The 15,948-nt window shown below is 42.3% G+C and overlaps 1 protein-coding gene across 1 annotated transcript; it reads left to right on the top strand.

Moving 5' to 3' along the window:
• The first annotated feature begins 3,643 nt into the window (after window positions 1–3,643).
• On the top strand, window positions 3,644–15,309 carry OSTM1 (osteoclastogenesis associated transmembrane protein 1). The gene is made up of 6 exons (XM_042823156.1): window positions 3,644–3,964; window positions 7,057–7,171; window positions 8,669–8,766; window positions 11,194–11,358; window positions 12,098–12,263; window positions 12,569–15,309. Exons 1-6 carry the CDS (start codon window positions 3,644–3,646, stop codon window positions 12,622–12,624), a joined length of 921 nt encoding a protein of 306 aa, XP_042679090.1. The 3' UTR covers window positions 12,625–15,309.
• Window positions 15,310–15,948: the final 639 nt, after the last annotated feature.

Below are 15,948 nucleotides of genomic sequence, written 5' to 3'. Positions count from 1 at the left end.
CAGCTTTATTGCTCCAGAGCACAGGGGAATGAAGGACAAGATTTGGCATCTAATTTGCAAATCCACTGGTAATTTGGGGTGTTCTTCAGTATTAATGACTGAAATTATTTTAAACCATCAGTGTCAGTATCAGTGAACTGCTTTTCTTCTATCTGCTTCTGCTCATTCTTCATGATTTAGAGAAGATGTGACTGTATTCTTGCACTGAGGGAAAAGGCTTTAATATTCTTTGCTATGCACATGAAAAAAAAAAATACTCCAGCAGGACTGTGCTAACAGGCACGATGTCTCAGGCTGGCCAGAAATATTGCAGCTAGACAAGGCTTTGTCAATCATTTTTAAACAAAAGCTCACATAATCTTTTGAAAATAAGAAATTGCTTAGACAATTATGCTGTATTGCTAGGATGATTTTTACTTGCAGCCAACGAAAAATGGATCTGCAAGCCAATAGGTTATTTAACATATTTATTTCCTCACCAGTTCATTTTCTTGTATGTGATAGAAATGTGTTCATACCCTTAATTACACAGTTATATGCCTGAACCGCCTTCTGATGTTCTGTGGAGCTTGGAAAAAAGTCACTGAATTGGGTGAGCACTGCTGAGCTCTGACATCTGCTGTAAGCACCACATGAAGGAGCCAACATTGGCCTTGTGAGTGATCAGATACAGGCAGGGCTGTGAGGGAGACAGGGAAGAAAAGCTTTCCATAAACAGGATACGGCTCTGCAAGAAGATATAATATGCTGGTTCTTTGCTCATGTTTAGCTTTGCTGTCTTCATAAAGAAATTAGTTAGGATTAATTAAAAGATTTCCATTTGTCCTACTTCAGAGACACCTCTTCACAGACAACGCTGGCACCGCTCTGCTCTCATTTGCCCCTATTTTGGACGAGGGCAGCAGTTTTGGATCAGGGTTTCAGTTCTTAGCTTGCACTGCTCTAAGTCAGGAGAAAGATCACTGAAGGCAGTAAGGAGAAACCATGCAGACAAAAATAAGAACCAGCTTTGCAGCTCCAAACTCATTTTCTCTGGTTCAGGCTGGCATCTCCACAAACTTACCGGGATGGCATAGGAAATCAACATTCACCTGCTGTGTCCTGCTTCTTCGCTGTGAAGGTAAAGCTCTTGCAATTATACAGATCTCTTCTTGTAGTCAGGGCAGGCACTGTAATATTTTCTGTTCTCAGGAACCATATAGCTGAAACTATATAACAAAGCAGGACTTCTGATATTCTTAGATATTCTTAGACATTCTTATCCTGAGATTTCTTGGCAGAGACCCAATCCTGCTTGCTTTAGTCGTGAGTACAGCCACTTGAGAAGAAAGAAAACAGCACCATTTTTATGAGAAAATGAATCAAATTTGTTAACGATTGACAAGGTGAACACTGATTTCTGCCCAAGAACAACACTTTTATTTTCAGAGAAGAGATCTGGCTTGTGTCTTCTTCAGGTCCTGTTTTTGAACAACATCTGACAGTTTGCAAATTTCTGAATGAGAAGTACTTCAGGACTAGATACCTTTCTAACATGTCTGCAGCAACGCATTTACTAATAGCAGAAATGCTTTTATTCTGTTTAAACCTCCAAGATTTTATCCGAAACTATTACAACTTTTTTTTTTTTTTTTTTTTTTTTTTTTTTTTTTTTTTTTTTTTTTTCCCCTCTGATCAGTTTTCTACTGACAGGATGAGCATGTTCTTGCAAAGAAGCTTATTCAGCTTCCATGCAAAATGGGAAAGCACATCCTTGCGACCCATGGAAATGAAGCTGCTGCACCCCACAGCATAGTGGGACCTCCTCGGTGACGATGTGTGTCAGCAAGAGGGAGAGCCCGGCTGACGCTGCTTTAGGGATGTGGGAGGCCTGGATGTCTGCTGACCCCGTGAATGCAGATTTTCTGCATGAAACTCATGGTTTGGGGCAAGGCGAGAGTGAGCGCAATGCGCCCGATTGCTGCTGCCCTCTCCCGGGTAGATGTGGCCAGACAAGACATACCGGGGTGAGGAGCCCAGGGGACACCTTTATTGTGCTTGGATTGAGCGAGGAGAAGGCAAGAATCCACTCAGAACAAGGTGATTCCAATTCCAGAATAAGGTGATCCATGCCCCAGAAGAAAGCAGTCCCCATACAGGTGCTTGGCTGAGGGATGCTGCAGGACACCCAGAGCCAAGGGGTCTGCACCACTCAGGCTTTGCCAGCTGCATTGCGCTCACCAAACATACCCCATGGGCAATGTTTCTCCGTGTTCAGCCTACACCCCATGGTCTAGTTGATACTAATCTAAACAATAGCAGGGTAATGCCCAGGCCCTGACGCTGTCTTGCTATGGCCATCCTATCAAGCAATTCTAGTTTTCTAGAGGTGTTTCTCCTGTCCATGCTATCTGTTAGACACGGTCCTTGGCTTGGTCTACCAAATGTTGCACAGTATTACTTAGACCCACCTTGGCAGGCAGAGCAGTAGTACTGGGTGAAGATCTGTTATCCAGAATAGTACCTGATTAATGCACAGTGAAAAGCTTAAGGGAATGGTCTGGTGCACTTTTTGTCCCTGGTTTCTCGTTTCTCTGTGTCACGCTTGTTAAGTTTTCATTTCATTTTCCATTTTCAAACTCACTGTTTTGCAAGACATTTCTTCACAGCCAAGGTGTTCATCTTGTCTGAAGATATTAGGTGCCCTCTCTTCTGTCAATTGCCTGCCGGATGGCATCTTTATAACTACCTTTATGTTGTATTTTCATTTGGCAGCATAAAAACATCCTGGGCATATCCATGGCATGATGCTGTGACATTTATTGTCAAAGTGAAATAAGTTAATGCTAGCTAGACCAGATCACAGCAAGCTGGCACTGTATCACTGCCATACCTGACCTAGACCTTTTCTAGAGAAACCTAGATCCTGTGCGAAGCCCATTGAAGTCCCTGGAAGTAATGGTAGTGACATGGAATGGGCATAGGTGAGGGTCCCGGTGGACACAGGAGCAAGCAGAAAGCAGGGCACTGCAGCCCTGCTGGAAGACTGCCTGCCTGCTGTCACTCACACCTGCTGCTCTGGAAAGGGCCTGCTTCCTGTGACTATGCTTTTATGGAAACCATGAGGGAAAATCGGTGACCAGGTGTGAACAGGGGAGCCCTGCCTTGGGACACTGCTCAGGAAGTGCTCTGACTGCAGAAGGTGTGGTGTGTTCCTCCCTCATTGATTCCGTTTTCTGATTTGGGGATTTTTTCTAATTATTGCTGGTTTTTTTATTTAATTTTTTTTTTTCTTCACACTTCAAAGTGCCTTCCTATACAACAGGTACTTTTAAGCACTATTTTTGGATGAAAACAGTGTTGCCCGACTGGAATATGGTACAGAAAATGCACTCGCACGTCATGAATATCTAAGAGAACAAAACTTGTAGATGTACTCAGGGACGTCCTAGGGCCATACAGGGCACAGTGCATCTGCGCGGAGCCGCAGACCATCGCACCCCGGAGGCCGCCGCCATTACTCAGCCCCATCCCCACCCACCCAAGAGCCCGCTCCGCCTTTGGCCCCGCCTCTTTCTCTGTCTTCACCAATGAGCGGCCGCTTCCCCAGGCGGAGGCGGGTCGTTGCCCGGCACGGCACTTCCGGTTCCTCGGCGCGGCCGCCATGGCGCCGCTGCGCTGTCAGCTGCTTCTGCTGCCCGCTTTGGCTCTCGCCTTCGGCCCCGTCGCCGGGCTGGAGGCGCCGGACGAGGCCGAGGAGCTGGCGACGGGGATGGTGGCGGAACTGCGAGCCGCGGGGTTGCCCGGAGATCTGCCCGAGCTGGAGCCCGAGTGCCGTCGCCTCCTCACCGCCTTCGCGGAGGGCAGCGCGACGCTGTCGGGGTGCCTGGCCCGCCGCGCCCGCCCAGTGCGGCTCTGCCAGGCCTGCGGCGGCCTCTACCGCAGCCTCCTGACGCAGTATGGGGACATCGCCCGCGCCGTCGGGGTGCGTCCGACGGGGCGGGGACGGGGGCCCGGCTCCTCGGAAACGGGTGTCCCTGCGCTGAGAGAAGCGCTCCGAGTTCCTTTTATGGTCTTGTGAAAGGGGAAGCGGTGTTCTGGTACCGGCTGTCTGTCTGTGCCAGTTCCTGGCGTGGCGGGGTGCACAGAGGGAAAAGACCCTGCCTTCTCCTTTGGATGGTGGGAAAGCCCGGGTTGCTTTGAAGCTGTGCTTCAGGTTTGCTGAGTGCCTGAGGGGAGGCTTCGTGATGGCCTCGCTAGAGGAGCAGAAGGGCAGCACTTATCTTTGCTTTCTGATTATGGCGGCGGCAGGACCTGAGGGTATGGCATGGAGATGCGTCAGGGAGGGTCACATTGGGCACTGGGAAAGGGTTTTTCACCAGAGGGTGGAGGGCACGGCCCAAGCTGCTGGTTTGGATTGTGTTCTCAGACATAGGATTGAACTTTGAGTGGCCATGTGTGGAGCCAGGGGTTGGACTCAGTGATACCTGTTGGGTCCTTACAATTCAGGATATTCTGTGATTTTATGTCATCAGTGAGTAATGCTGCCTTTCTGGGGAACCAAATCCCCATGCACATGGATCCAAGGCTGGTAGGAGCGTGTGGCAGAAGCATGGTAGCTCTGGGCACTGGCTTATGCCTCTGAGCCTCAGCAGTGGGAAACCCTGACTGAAGACAGGTCTCCTGTTGCCATCTTCCTGCATCTCTATCCCCTTATTTTCGTTTCTCCCTACTGGACGTGGTTGATGACTAATGCTATGCATTTATGTCTGTTCTTTAACTCATCCAACTTGTCTGTTTTTAAAAGTTAGTCCCTAACATGGTGTGAAGATGACAGTGGTTGGATGAGACTGAAGGGCTTTGTCCATTCTCTGATAATGACTGGAAGTGGTTGTCCTCCTAGAGTACAGGAAGACTTTATAGCAAGTTTATAGCAGTCTGTCACTGAGACTCCCAGTTTAGAGATTACTGAATCTGTGTTTGGAATCGCTACTGATAGACAAAACCTGCATAGACTTCTGATACTACAGCTTCATGCTGTAAACAGTTTCACATTCAGTTAGCTGTCGTGTTAAGAAGCGTCACTTTTTGCCTACTTTTGATTTGTTGTCTGCCTGACCTCCCTCGCCTTTGTTCTGGTAGTGGAAAAGCAAATGGACATTCATTTGATATTTGCCCTCTTAAGGACAAGTACCTAGCCTGTAGTCTGCTGTTTGAGTGTAGACACCTGTGTTATTTGTTTCTTGTCTGGAGACCGTTCCATGCCATCTCAGATTAGGTCATGTGAAGGTGAGGGAGTGAGCCTGCGATTCTTACTTTTATATGACATCTTAAAGATACGTACAGAACTCTGCTGAAATACCTTGCATTTGTGGGCGCAGGTTACCTCTGGGATACTTCTGGGTAGGTTGCCAAACAAATCCCAGTGCTTGCAGTGTGTAAGAACTCATTAGGGCTGTTTTTCTGGAGTGCTGGTTCAGAATTTCATCTGAAATTTGTTTTGAAGAGCATTTTACTTTCCTTCTGTGCAAGGATGACCTAACCAAATAAATACAGAAAGTGAGCTCGTTTGACCTGAGTCCATGATCATGATTGATCAGGTATTTGATGTTTTTGGTCATTCCCATCCTGCAGTAGTTACACAGCATGAAAGAAACAGTCAAGTTAAGTTTTGGACATCCCCGAAAAGTAAAATCCTCCTCACTAGGCTTATTAAATAACTTAAGAAAGCATCTTTAAGGAACAGTATATTTTGACCGGATCCATGTTGGGATGTAAAATGCTTTTTCCCACTCACGAGTTTGTGGTGAGGAAGTTTCAGTTTTAACTGCACCTTGTGAAGCAGTTGGGGAGTTTCCTGCATATGCAACTTGATTGCGTGTCTGTTTGCTACTTACTAGAATTGAAACTGTGGGAGTTACCAGAAGTGGCAATATTAGACTTCTGCAGTTCAGTCTCGAAGGGAAACTTTCTTATTTAAAAAGAACTAAATAAATGTATTATAAGGGTGGAAAATGTATGTCTCATACAGCTGTATAAGCCATGCATTTCTTGTTGAAGAGATTCTTTTCTTGCATGTCCCGTGTTGCTTATCAAAGAGGCATTTGGCAGCTGTGACAGTTCTGAGGAGTGCTTAAGGCAATTTAGCAGCTAGAAACCAGGAGCTAGAGCACAGGAGTCAGCTGACTGCAGATCATGGTTTCTATTGGGGATTTGAGGGAGAAAATAAAGCTCTAGAGGAGAAAAACACTGTAAATTCTAATAGGGATATTTCATTTCCTGTTTATTTTGTAGCTGCTTTTATAGTCATTCTTTTTTTATTAGTTTCATCCAGAGAATAATTTGTTCCGAGAATTCTCCTGTGTCCCCTTTGAGGATTGGGTATGTTGGATGGCTCTCTCAGATGAGATCAGCTTGGTACCCATATCCAATGAAGAAGAGAGCCTGGCTTAATAGTAGGCTCATGGGAATTACTGCTGTGTTGCTCTTTGGTGGACTTTGTTCCTGTGTAGCTGTATGTGGAAGCAGCTTGCTGCTGATACAGTATGTTGGTCCAGCATTTCTGGATGTTGTTTTCTGTTGTTTGGGTTTTGTTTGCTTGGAGGCTGTTGCATTGGTTCAGCTCCTTCAGATAGTTCTGTGGTCTCTTGAGAATGACCCCATCAGTTTCTCTGGCTGTGAGGGCCTGGAGCTGGCTCCAGGGACAGCTGTCCAGAAACAGGGGAACAGGAGCTGGCTGGCCTGTCATAGAATTGTGACATCACAGAATGGCTTGGGTTGGAAGGGATCTTAAAGATCACCTTGTGCTTCCTTCTTCTTGGTGTCACATACTTTTAACTGATGTTCATGCAGTCCTAGTAGCTCTTCAGAGGTAGTGCACAGCAAGCTGTGTTGCTTGTAGTAAGATTTTGAGGATCAAAAGACTTTTTTCTTCAGTCGATTCTGCTTTGCTTAGTCTAGAAATGTCAGTGTGATGAGATGTGATGTTTAGCTGTTTGCCTAAAATACTTTCCAAAAGCTTTCCCTTGTTTTTTTTTAACATTTGATTGTTCTTTTTTAATTTCATTTTTGTTCTAGAATTCCTCCGAGAGCCACGACTGTGCCAAAAGTATCCTGACCTCGGACAGGCTGCAGGTAGTTGTGACCCTTTCAGCGTTCTTTAATGACACGTGGGAGGCAGCCAACTGTGCAAGTGAGTGACTCGTTCTGTAGCTGTCATGCTACTGTTATGACTTAGCTCAGTGCTGCATCTAAAATTTGCACAGATTGGAATTGTATTTTTTTATGCTGTATATATTATAGTACATACTGTATGTAGTATGTGAAGATCCTAGACTAGAATAGCTTCAGTGAGGAGTACAAAAGATTTTTGTATTGGCTGTGGTGTGCTGCCAAAATCTGAGGGTGCCAATCTAGCTAAAAAAAACCCCACCAGATATTGTATATATTTCTTTTAGATAATTTGTTCAAACAGTAGTCATGTTAGTAGTCATGTTTTGTTTATGATCTACAAACTCTAACGGAGACTTTCCTTGTTTTCAGTGCAGTTTCTTCAGTTTTTCTACCATCTTCCTTTTATTAAAAAAAAAAAAATATATATATATATATATAAGAAAATTTGACTTCTTCGTTAATAAAAAGCCAATAGCTGGAATGCTTTCAGGTTGAATAATATTTGCCTTCACAGCTGTGCTTTTGATTTCCCTTAATGGGTGGAGAGTATCCAGGTCTACCGTTGTGCCTCACTGTCCTTGTGCTTGCTGATGGTGCTGTGCTGTGCTTACAGATAAAGCATGGCTTTTTGCTGTTCCCCTGGTGTGAAAACTGGGACCCTAACCTTAAAGGTGCCCTAGAAAGCAGGGAATAGTACTGTGAAGCTACGTGTTACAGATGAGAGCATGTAGAGTTAGTTTTCTTTTACACATCTGGGATCTGTGAAGGCTGGAAAGACAATGCAGAAGGAGCAGTGTGGTCTGTGCTGTCCTTCCGGGTTTTGACCTGTATGTTGCCCTCCCAGTGTCCAGCTGAATGGCTGTTCTCCATGCTGATGTCAGTTCCTTCTCTCAGGAAAATTTTCTAGAATGTTGGCTTGCTCTCATAGTGCCCTTACTGAACATTTAAATTCCCAAACCCCTGCCATTTCCAAGGGTGTAACTGATTACAGCATCTGAAGTAGGATGGTTGGCTGGAAGTGGTAATATGTAGGGGTTGAAATGGTGAAATGTCCACTTGTATTAAACAATAATAACTGCACTCTGATTTCTACCACTGTGTTTGTGGTCTGGCCTTTGCTTGGGTGCTGTCCATTTAATCTCCATTTCTGATGCTTCTGCTTTCCCATAATAGCTATTACCATTGCTGGGCAAAGCCAGGTTTGCAGGGTAGAAAATAAAAGTAATGCCTTGTTTTATCTTAAAGTCCAAAGATAATTCAGACCCCCCTCTTCAGAAAACTCTTGATGATAGTCTTCATCTTTCACTTAATCAAGGCCAATTAATTCTGAAATGTATTCTTGTTGAAGAGTTAGGTCAGCAGGTCTGAGAATCAGTGGCAGGCAGATAAGGAAAATGCAGGGTTGACTAGACCCATCTTTTATAGTCGAGAGCTCTTTTTGCAAGAGTGGAGTGTCTGGGAATTGTCAGCTCTGGAAATGTTAGAATATCCTCATGTTTTTCTTTCTCTTTGACAGATTGTATAAAGAACAACAGTGAGGGATTATCAAATTCTACTCAAGAATTCATGGATTTATTCAATAAATCTCTGACATGTTTTGAACGCAACCTTCAGGTATTTATGCTGTGTTTTTAAGAGAAGCACTAAATTATCTAATTGCTAGAAAAACCTAATTTATGCTGCATATAATGCAGGTATATACCAGGCAAAATTCACAGACTTAGTGGCAGTTTATGCAGGTAAAGCCATGATCTACAGAAATGCAGATGTTTAGAGATGGCGACACTGAAATTAATTCTAATTGATATTCACCTTGACTTCATTTTGTATGTAATTGTGATGCTGCTTCACGTCAGAATTTCTGTATTCACAACAGTTGATAATTACTTAGTGAGTGCAATAATGTCTGCATGCTGTAAATTTCTTTTTTTGCCTCTTTGTGAAATTGTTGTCTTCTGCCTGAACAATTCAATCTTTAAATAACCTTTTAATAATAGAGAGTAGTTCAGAAGGACCAGCTACTTTAAATGATGGTTACAGTTGTTTCGACTTGTAAAATAATTAGCAGTCCATACTACAAAGGTAATGTAATGCAGTTTGTGAAATAAATGTAGTAATTTTCCTCAAAGAAAATGTCCTAAATTGCCCAAGAAACAGTGCACATTCTGTTTCAGTCAGTAAGTAGGCACATTCTGTGATCAGTCAGTGGTAAAAATGGGAAATAATGAGTATGGTACAATCTCAGAGGAAACTTTTTTATTATTAATGATGTGAGAAAAGTGAGCTGGAGTAGCGTTGGTTGGGAGCCACACAGTCTGGTGTGTCAGTCAGAAGTCTAAATGAGATCTTAACCCATGGGTGTCAGCGATGAACAAGGGTGTGCATGCCATGCCTGTAAAAGCCTGCACCAGCAGATGTGTCCCACTGTTGCTGTTGCCACATCTGAAGGGCACCACCCACCTCCTCACTGTGCTCACATCCCATTTGGTCTCCATAAACACTCAGCAAGTGTTGATGAATGTCAGTGGATGTCATTTTTTCTGCGTGGAGGAATTCAGTGACACACCTTTGCTTCATACACACTTCCATGTTAGATGCCATTGTGTCAGACTGCCCCTCTGCTGCCGTCTGTTGCACAGCAACAAAAGGTAATGGGATATTGGAGAGAAGGTGCTGCTGCCATACCTGCTTCTGATGTCATGGACTAACATAATAAAATAGGAGGCATTACTTTTGAGCTACTGTGTATAAGTGACAAAACATTTTAGTTTTTAGTATTTTTTAATTAAAAGATAAAAAAAAAAGGAGAACAACGAAACCATAATGTGGGGTATTTGACCTTGTTTTTGTGAAACTGATGATGACATGAAGATGTGATGGTGAAGCGAGAGATATTTCTCTTTGTTAAGTTAGGGCTTGTAAAAGTTTGGTAAAGAGACACGATCAGATTTTTGAGTTGAATGTCTAATTGCAACTCTGTGCATTCCATTTGAAAATTTGCAGGTCGTGTATTTATGCTAACTGAAAATGGAGTCACAAATACACCAAAAAAATTGATGATTTTTTTTTTTTGCAATCTTGAGGTTTGTTCTCAAATTCCTTTATCACAGTGGAAAGCACAGCTGCATATTTTTTGCTGTTTACTGGTCTGTGTTTAGCTGATGTATCAAAATACATAAAATTATTTGCCATAACTTGAGTTAGTGCTGCACTGTGCCCTCTACTTGTCCTGGTTTCGGCCCTGATGGGTTAATAGCACACTGATGTTTGGTTGTTGCTGAGCAATGGGTGCATGCTGGCTGTCACCATGATGTTATAGGGCAGGGGGCAGCCACATTGCAAGCCATGCTGGGCTGCAGGTTGAATGTGCCTCTCTTTACCCTATGTTGGTCATTAGCTGTTTTCAAGTGTGTTGTATTCCACTTAGTAATGGTGAAGGCCATAAATGAAATGGGTTTATTGTGGCAGGGTTTGTAATGATCATGGTTGCTCAGCAGTAGTAACAGCTTCTTGACAATAGCCAGGTGATCAACATGGCATTCAAGGCCAGGCTGGATGGGGTTTTGAGCAGCCAGGTCTAGAGGGAGGTGTCCTTACCTATAGCAGGGGGGTTGGAACTACGTGGTCTTAGAGGTCCCTTCCAATTCAAACCATTCTATGATTCTGTCATCAGATGAAAGCCAAGAATACTATTAAGGATCCTAATCTGTGTTTCTGGAGTAGGAGTTACTACCAATTCTTTTGTTTCCCTTCCTTCTCTCTTATCTGGTACTTTTGAAATAAGCTTTACAAAATACTGCTAGTCCAAGGAGCTGTTTGAGTTGCATGATCTACAAAAAATGGATTTTGTCACTAGAACAGCCTAATGAATTAAAGTTGGTCCCTTTCCTTCCTGCGTTCTCATGTGAGTCATTTGACTGGGGCCTTTTTGCATTGTGGTTCATTGCAAATCTGGATTTTTGGTTCAAACTTGACTCTGTATTTTAAGATTTTTATAATGCCTTAAATCTCTTTATGAGTACTGCTGTTTTATAACCTTAGGGGCAAGCCATGGATCTATCACCAAATAACTACACTGAAGTATGTAAAAACTGCAATGGAACCTACAAAAATTTGAATGACCTCTATAACAAGTTGCAAAGGCTGAACAGACATGGTGATGAGTCTGGGCATTCCACACATTTGTGTATCGATGTGGAAGATGCAGTAAGTATTTGTTAATATTCAGCAGGGAGATCTTATAGAAGTTAACCTGAGCCATTTGTGCTTGCCTTGCTAGGGATTGCCTTTTCTCTCTGTGTTTGGGACTGGCAGTAGTGCGGATGTCCTGCAGGAGGGAGCCTGGTGAGGCAGTCTTGTTAGCTCCTGTCCTCAGCTCCTGATTGCCTGAGCACGTTCCAGTATGAGTAGTTGCACTTTAATTTCTTGTTACTGTGAAGGGGACAAATACTTTAAACAACAACAACAAGAACAACAAAGCTCTTAATCTTTTAATGCAAAGCTTTGCTGCTGTTTTTGTAGACTGTAATGTTGATTCCTTATTACAGCAGCTGTGTCTAGGGGTCTACAGGATTTGCAGCATATGTTTGGAAAAAGCTTTGTTACGTTGTGGGGTTTCAAGTGATTGGGCAAAAGGAGTGTTGGTGAAAGTGTGATATTAGCTCCATCTGCACAGGCTGTCAGTGAGTTCTGTAGGAAACAGGCATGTGGCAATATATGCAGTATATGTGCATACAGCCTTTTTATCAGTTTGTTGATGTGAAATTTTGGCTCTGTGTAAATGGTCTGCTTTGACACTTCCAGGGATTTGCTTGTTTTTGAGGGGAGATCTGTGAAAAGTTGTTCCCTGGGGTCATGTTTGAACACTTGAATATCTTGAGACCTGAACGTCTGCACATCAAGAATGTGCGTGCTCTCTTACTGCTGGCTTATGTTTTCCTTTTAGATGAACATCACTCGGAAGCTCTGGAGCAGGACTTTCAACTGCTCTGTTCCCTGCAGTGATACGGTCCCAGTGATTGCCGTTTCGTCCTTTATCCTCTTCCTACCTATTGTTTTTTATCTTAGTAGCTTCCTTCACTCAAAGCAGAAGAAGCGGATACTCATTTTGCGTAAGTGATGTTGCTCATTTTGCTGTTAGAGCTGGGTGTTGCCAGGGACTCTCTTGGCTCTGGTGGGAGCAGGGGCCCAGCCGGCTCTGCCTGCAGCTGTGCTGACGGCGCTAATAGCGACTATTAGTCTGCTGCTGTCCCCTCAAGAAGGGTAGTAAAGAGCTTCAGCCATATCTTTTCATTAAAGTTTTTGGACGTGAGCAGAAAGCTGTTTGCAAGTCTGTGCCGAATAAATAGAGGGAGTGGAGAGACTAGTTTTGTGGAATTCTTTGTGTTTAATTTTCATATAATTTTTCCCTTTCTAGCCAAACGTATCCAGTCAAATGCCAGTCTTGTGAACATCCAAGAAAAATACAGCTGAGCTGCAAAACAAAACCTGAGAACTGCTGCTGGTATACAGTGGGTACAATTGTGTTGGAATGAGGCCGGCACAAAAGAGGAGTTAATTATGGTTTAGTGTAATGATACAGAGCAACACAAGTTAAACAAAATGCTGTCTGACTTCTAAGCGAGGATATTAACAAACATGACAAGGCAGGGCTGTGTGACACTGTATGGACTCCAGTTTTGAAAAATCTGTGTTTTTTCCAGTCTCAGGCTGAAGCTGGTGTTTTTCTGTCTCTGAGCCTTTGTATTTCTCACCACTGGAATACTTTCTTGGCACGTTTTTTTTCCTCTTTAATTTATTCTATTAGTTTCACAGAAACCTATCTGAGATTCTGAATCTTTTCAAAATGGTTTTCATAGACAGGAAGGACTTGAATTAGCATTTGACATTCCTGTTTGAAACATTATTTCCATGTAACACGGCCTTGGGATCGGCAGAAAACTTGAAAAATAAAAATTCTCTTCTGATACCTCTTGCTGAAGTCATACAGCTGCTGAGCGGGTTGTAATGGCCTCTGTGAAAAACGTGAGATCTGCAGTGGAAGTGGTAATATATAATGTCCAAAGCCAGCAACAAAAGCAACAGAACTGCCAACACTAGACGTGAATAGCAATCATTAATGACTACAGTATTGAGCTATTTCAGAACAGGCAGCGTATTTACTCATTTGCACACTTGAACCACTAAGTAAAATAATTGCTCTTTATATGTTAAATTTTCAGAGGCTTATTCTAATGTGTGCCTGGGTAATTGGGAATATCACTTTTTTTCTATTTATAGTATTGTTTCCTTTTTTCCATTTAATTATAAAGTGATTTTTTTTTTTTTTTTTTTGTGTGAGAAGTGAGGTAAAGTCAAGTCACTGGAAGGATTTCCTAGCCTAGAGCTTGCTGTGGCTTAATACAGAGGTGTTTACAGGAATGTGGTGGGAAAAAACACAATCCTTTTCTATATAACATTTTATCAGTACATGAGCCAGGGAATTCTCTAACTTGAAAAGTGTCCTGCAGGACAATAAAGATACTGTGTTGGCAACTGATAACTTTTGATAAATAGTTTTAAAAAATAGCTATGTGGAACAGATGAATAATTAATATAAGGTTGCAGGATTCCAAAGCAGATAAAAAAAAAAAAGCTGCATAATAATGTCAGGATGGACAGTGCTGCTGGTGGGCAATGGCATGGTTCTACAGGCAACAGCTGCAGCAGTACCAGAGGTTCAGTTTGGCTGATGGTGGTGCTAGCTTGGGAGAGCAGCGGGGTTAAAGTGATTTATAGCTATATCTAAGATTAATGAATGTCTTTGCCCCCATTTTGAAATGTGTTGTTATAACCATGAGATAATAACAGCCACATTGGCAAAAAAAAATTTCTCTTGAAACCTGTGTCTGACTTCTGTCGAAGCTCCTATGTTCTTGTCTTGCTTTGGAGCCTGATATGTTTAATTTTTCCTTTGCACAAAGGCTCAAATAAATATATAGCAATTTAACAAAACATCCTAAAGCTCTTTGAGTTATTGTGGTTCTTTGTTTTTTGGTTTTTTTTTTTTGTTTGTTTTTTTGAGTCAGGACACACTGACCATTTTAAAGTCAAGTGTGTGTTTAATATGAAGTACAATAGCATGCTACTGACTGGTTATGTCCATATGATTGGTGGTTTTTTTTTTTGTATTTTATAACAAAAGAATAGTATTTGTACTTATCTGCCTTTGTTACGTGTGAATTTCTAGGTCAACAGTCAGTTTGCTCCAGGTAGTGTATAACAATAATAGAAAACTGTTACTTCTGCTTATTACTTGGTTATTCTGCAACTGGGAAAGGCATGCTGCCTTCAAAAAGAAAAAAAAGATGAATTTTTTTTGTATCTTGATCTTTTTTGTATCTCTTATTCTCAAACTTACACTTTCTGGGACTTAGCTGCCTGTTCTAATAGCATTACTTTGATTTGGGACATCATATGATTGAGAGTTGCTGAAAGCAATCTTTCATTCATGCAGATAAAGCCAGTTTGTATGTGCAGCATTTCAGAATGACAGCTTTTATACTGTAAGCAGTGGCTTTTTGAGCACATTCGTGTTAAGTAGGTCTCAAAGTCATTACTTTGGATGTGGTGATTAAGCACTTTAAAAAAAAAAACCAAAAAAAAAAAAAACCAACAACCCAGCTTTTCTTATTTTCCTGGTTGCTAAGCCAAATGGAAATGCTCATGTGACTTTTGGTTTTTGTTTTAAAGCAGCAGTGATGTTTACACTTGAGATTTTTAATCTTCTATCTACTGTTTCTCCTTTTTCTTTTTCTGCAAATTTCGCACTACAACCTTGCTTTACAGTCTTACATTTTTGGTAGGATGTTTCTTACAAAAAGCAATTGACTGAATTCTCTTTGTACTCTTTCTTAGAGAAATGTGGAAGCACACAGTTCGTGTGTCTGAAGGAGGCCTAGAATTCTTTTGGCTGCTAATCTTTTACCTTGGTTTATTTTTTCTTTTTGGTATTATATGTACAAAATGGCAAACTTTGGAAATCCTGGTTGTTTGTATCTTTTTGTGCAAATAAAGATTTCTAACGGGGGAGCAGCACTTTGGTTCGTATTTATACTTATTAGGAAACTTCTCAACACTGGAAGTCAGCTTTAATAAAGATTGTCAATAAACAGTGAACAGTGTGGTTACTTAATTGCTCCATTTGTAGTGGTTTTATGCTCCCGCTGTTCTGGGTTTGTGTTTAGAGGCACCTGCTTATTATTCCTCATTATGCCATTTGTAGGAAAACAGGATCAAAAAGACATTTTCAAAGCAGTGCTGCGCTGAATTACAGAACAAATGAACTGCAACTGCTGAGAAAGGGTGGAGTTTGAACTCAGTTCAAGCCTGCTGAAGCATATGGAAAGACTGCTGTTAATAGCAGTGGAGTTTCTTGCATGGGCATACATGCACCAGTGGTGGTGAGGATAACTTGGGTGTCTCCCTCTGTGGGGAGGCTTTTACTTGCTGCACTGGCTGCTTTTTTGGCTTCAACGGTTCCACTGCTGAATTTCTGTTAAAACTGATGATTTTCTTAAGAATGACAGTGCAGTGAATCACAGCAGAAAGACTTGGGCAAATATAATCTCAGTGGGTTGCATGCTAAGGGACTTCTGTGAAGACTGAGAAAGTATTCATGCCAGCATGTAGGGGCAGCTTCAGCTGGAAAACTAGGTACTGTTCTGGTTGTGTGTGCTCTTGGGAGAGGGATTCAAGAGGGTGTAAATGCAAGAGGAGGATAAGCAGGAAGGGTGGAGAATGAAACCAGGGAGTGGA

Source organism: Centrocercus urophasianus, unplaced genomic scaffold (genome assembly GCF_019232065.1).
Source record: "Centrocercus urophasianus isolate 14NV4802_14NV808 unplaced genomic scaffold, USGS_Curo_1.0 seq_10, whole genome shotgun sequence".
Taxonomy (NCBI): domain Eukaryota; kingdom Metazoa; phylum Chordata; class Aves; order Galliformes; family Phasianidae; genus Centrocercus; species Centrocercus urophasianus.
This window is presented reverse-complemented; position numbering and strand designations above follow the sequence as displayed.

Excerpts from the sequence above, each read along its gene's own strand:
- OSTM1 (XM_042823156.1), top strand. The coding sequence starts at position 3,644 with ATGGCGCCGCTGCGCTGTCAGCTGCTTCTGCTGCCCGCTTTGGCTCTC. Across the intron at positions 8,767-11,193 it reads GTTTTGAACGCAACCTTCAG|GGGCAAGCCATGGATCTATC; the intron begins GTATTTATGCTG and ends TTATAACCTTAG. Across the intron at positions 12,264-12,568 it reads GAAGCGGATACTCATTTTGC|CCAAACGTATCCAGTCAAAT; the intron begins GTAAGTGATGTT and ends TTCCCTTTCTAG.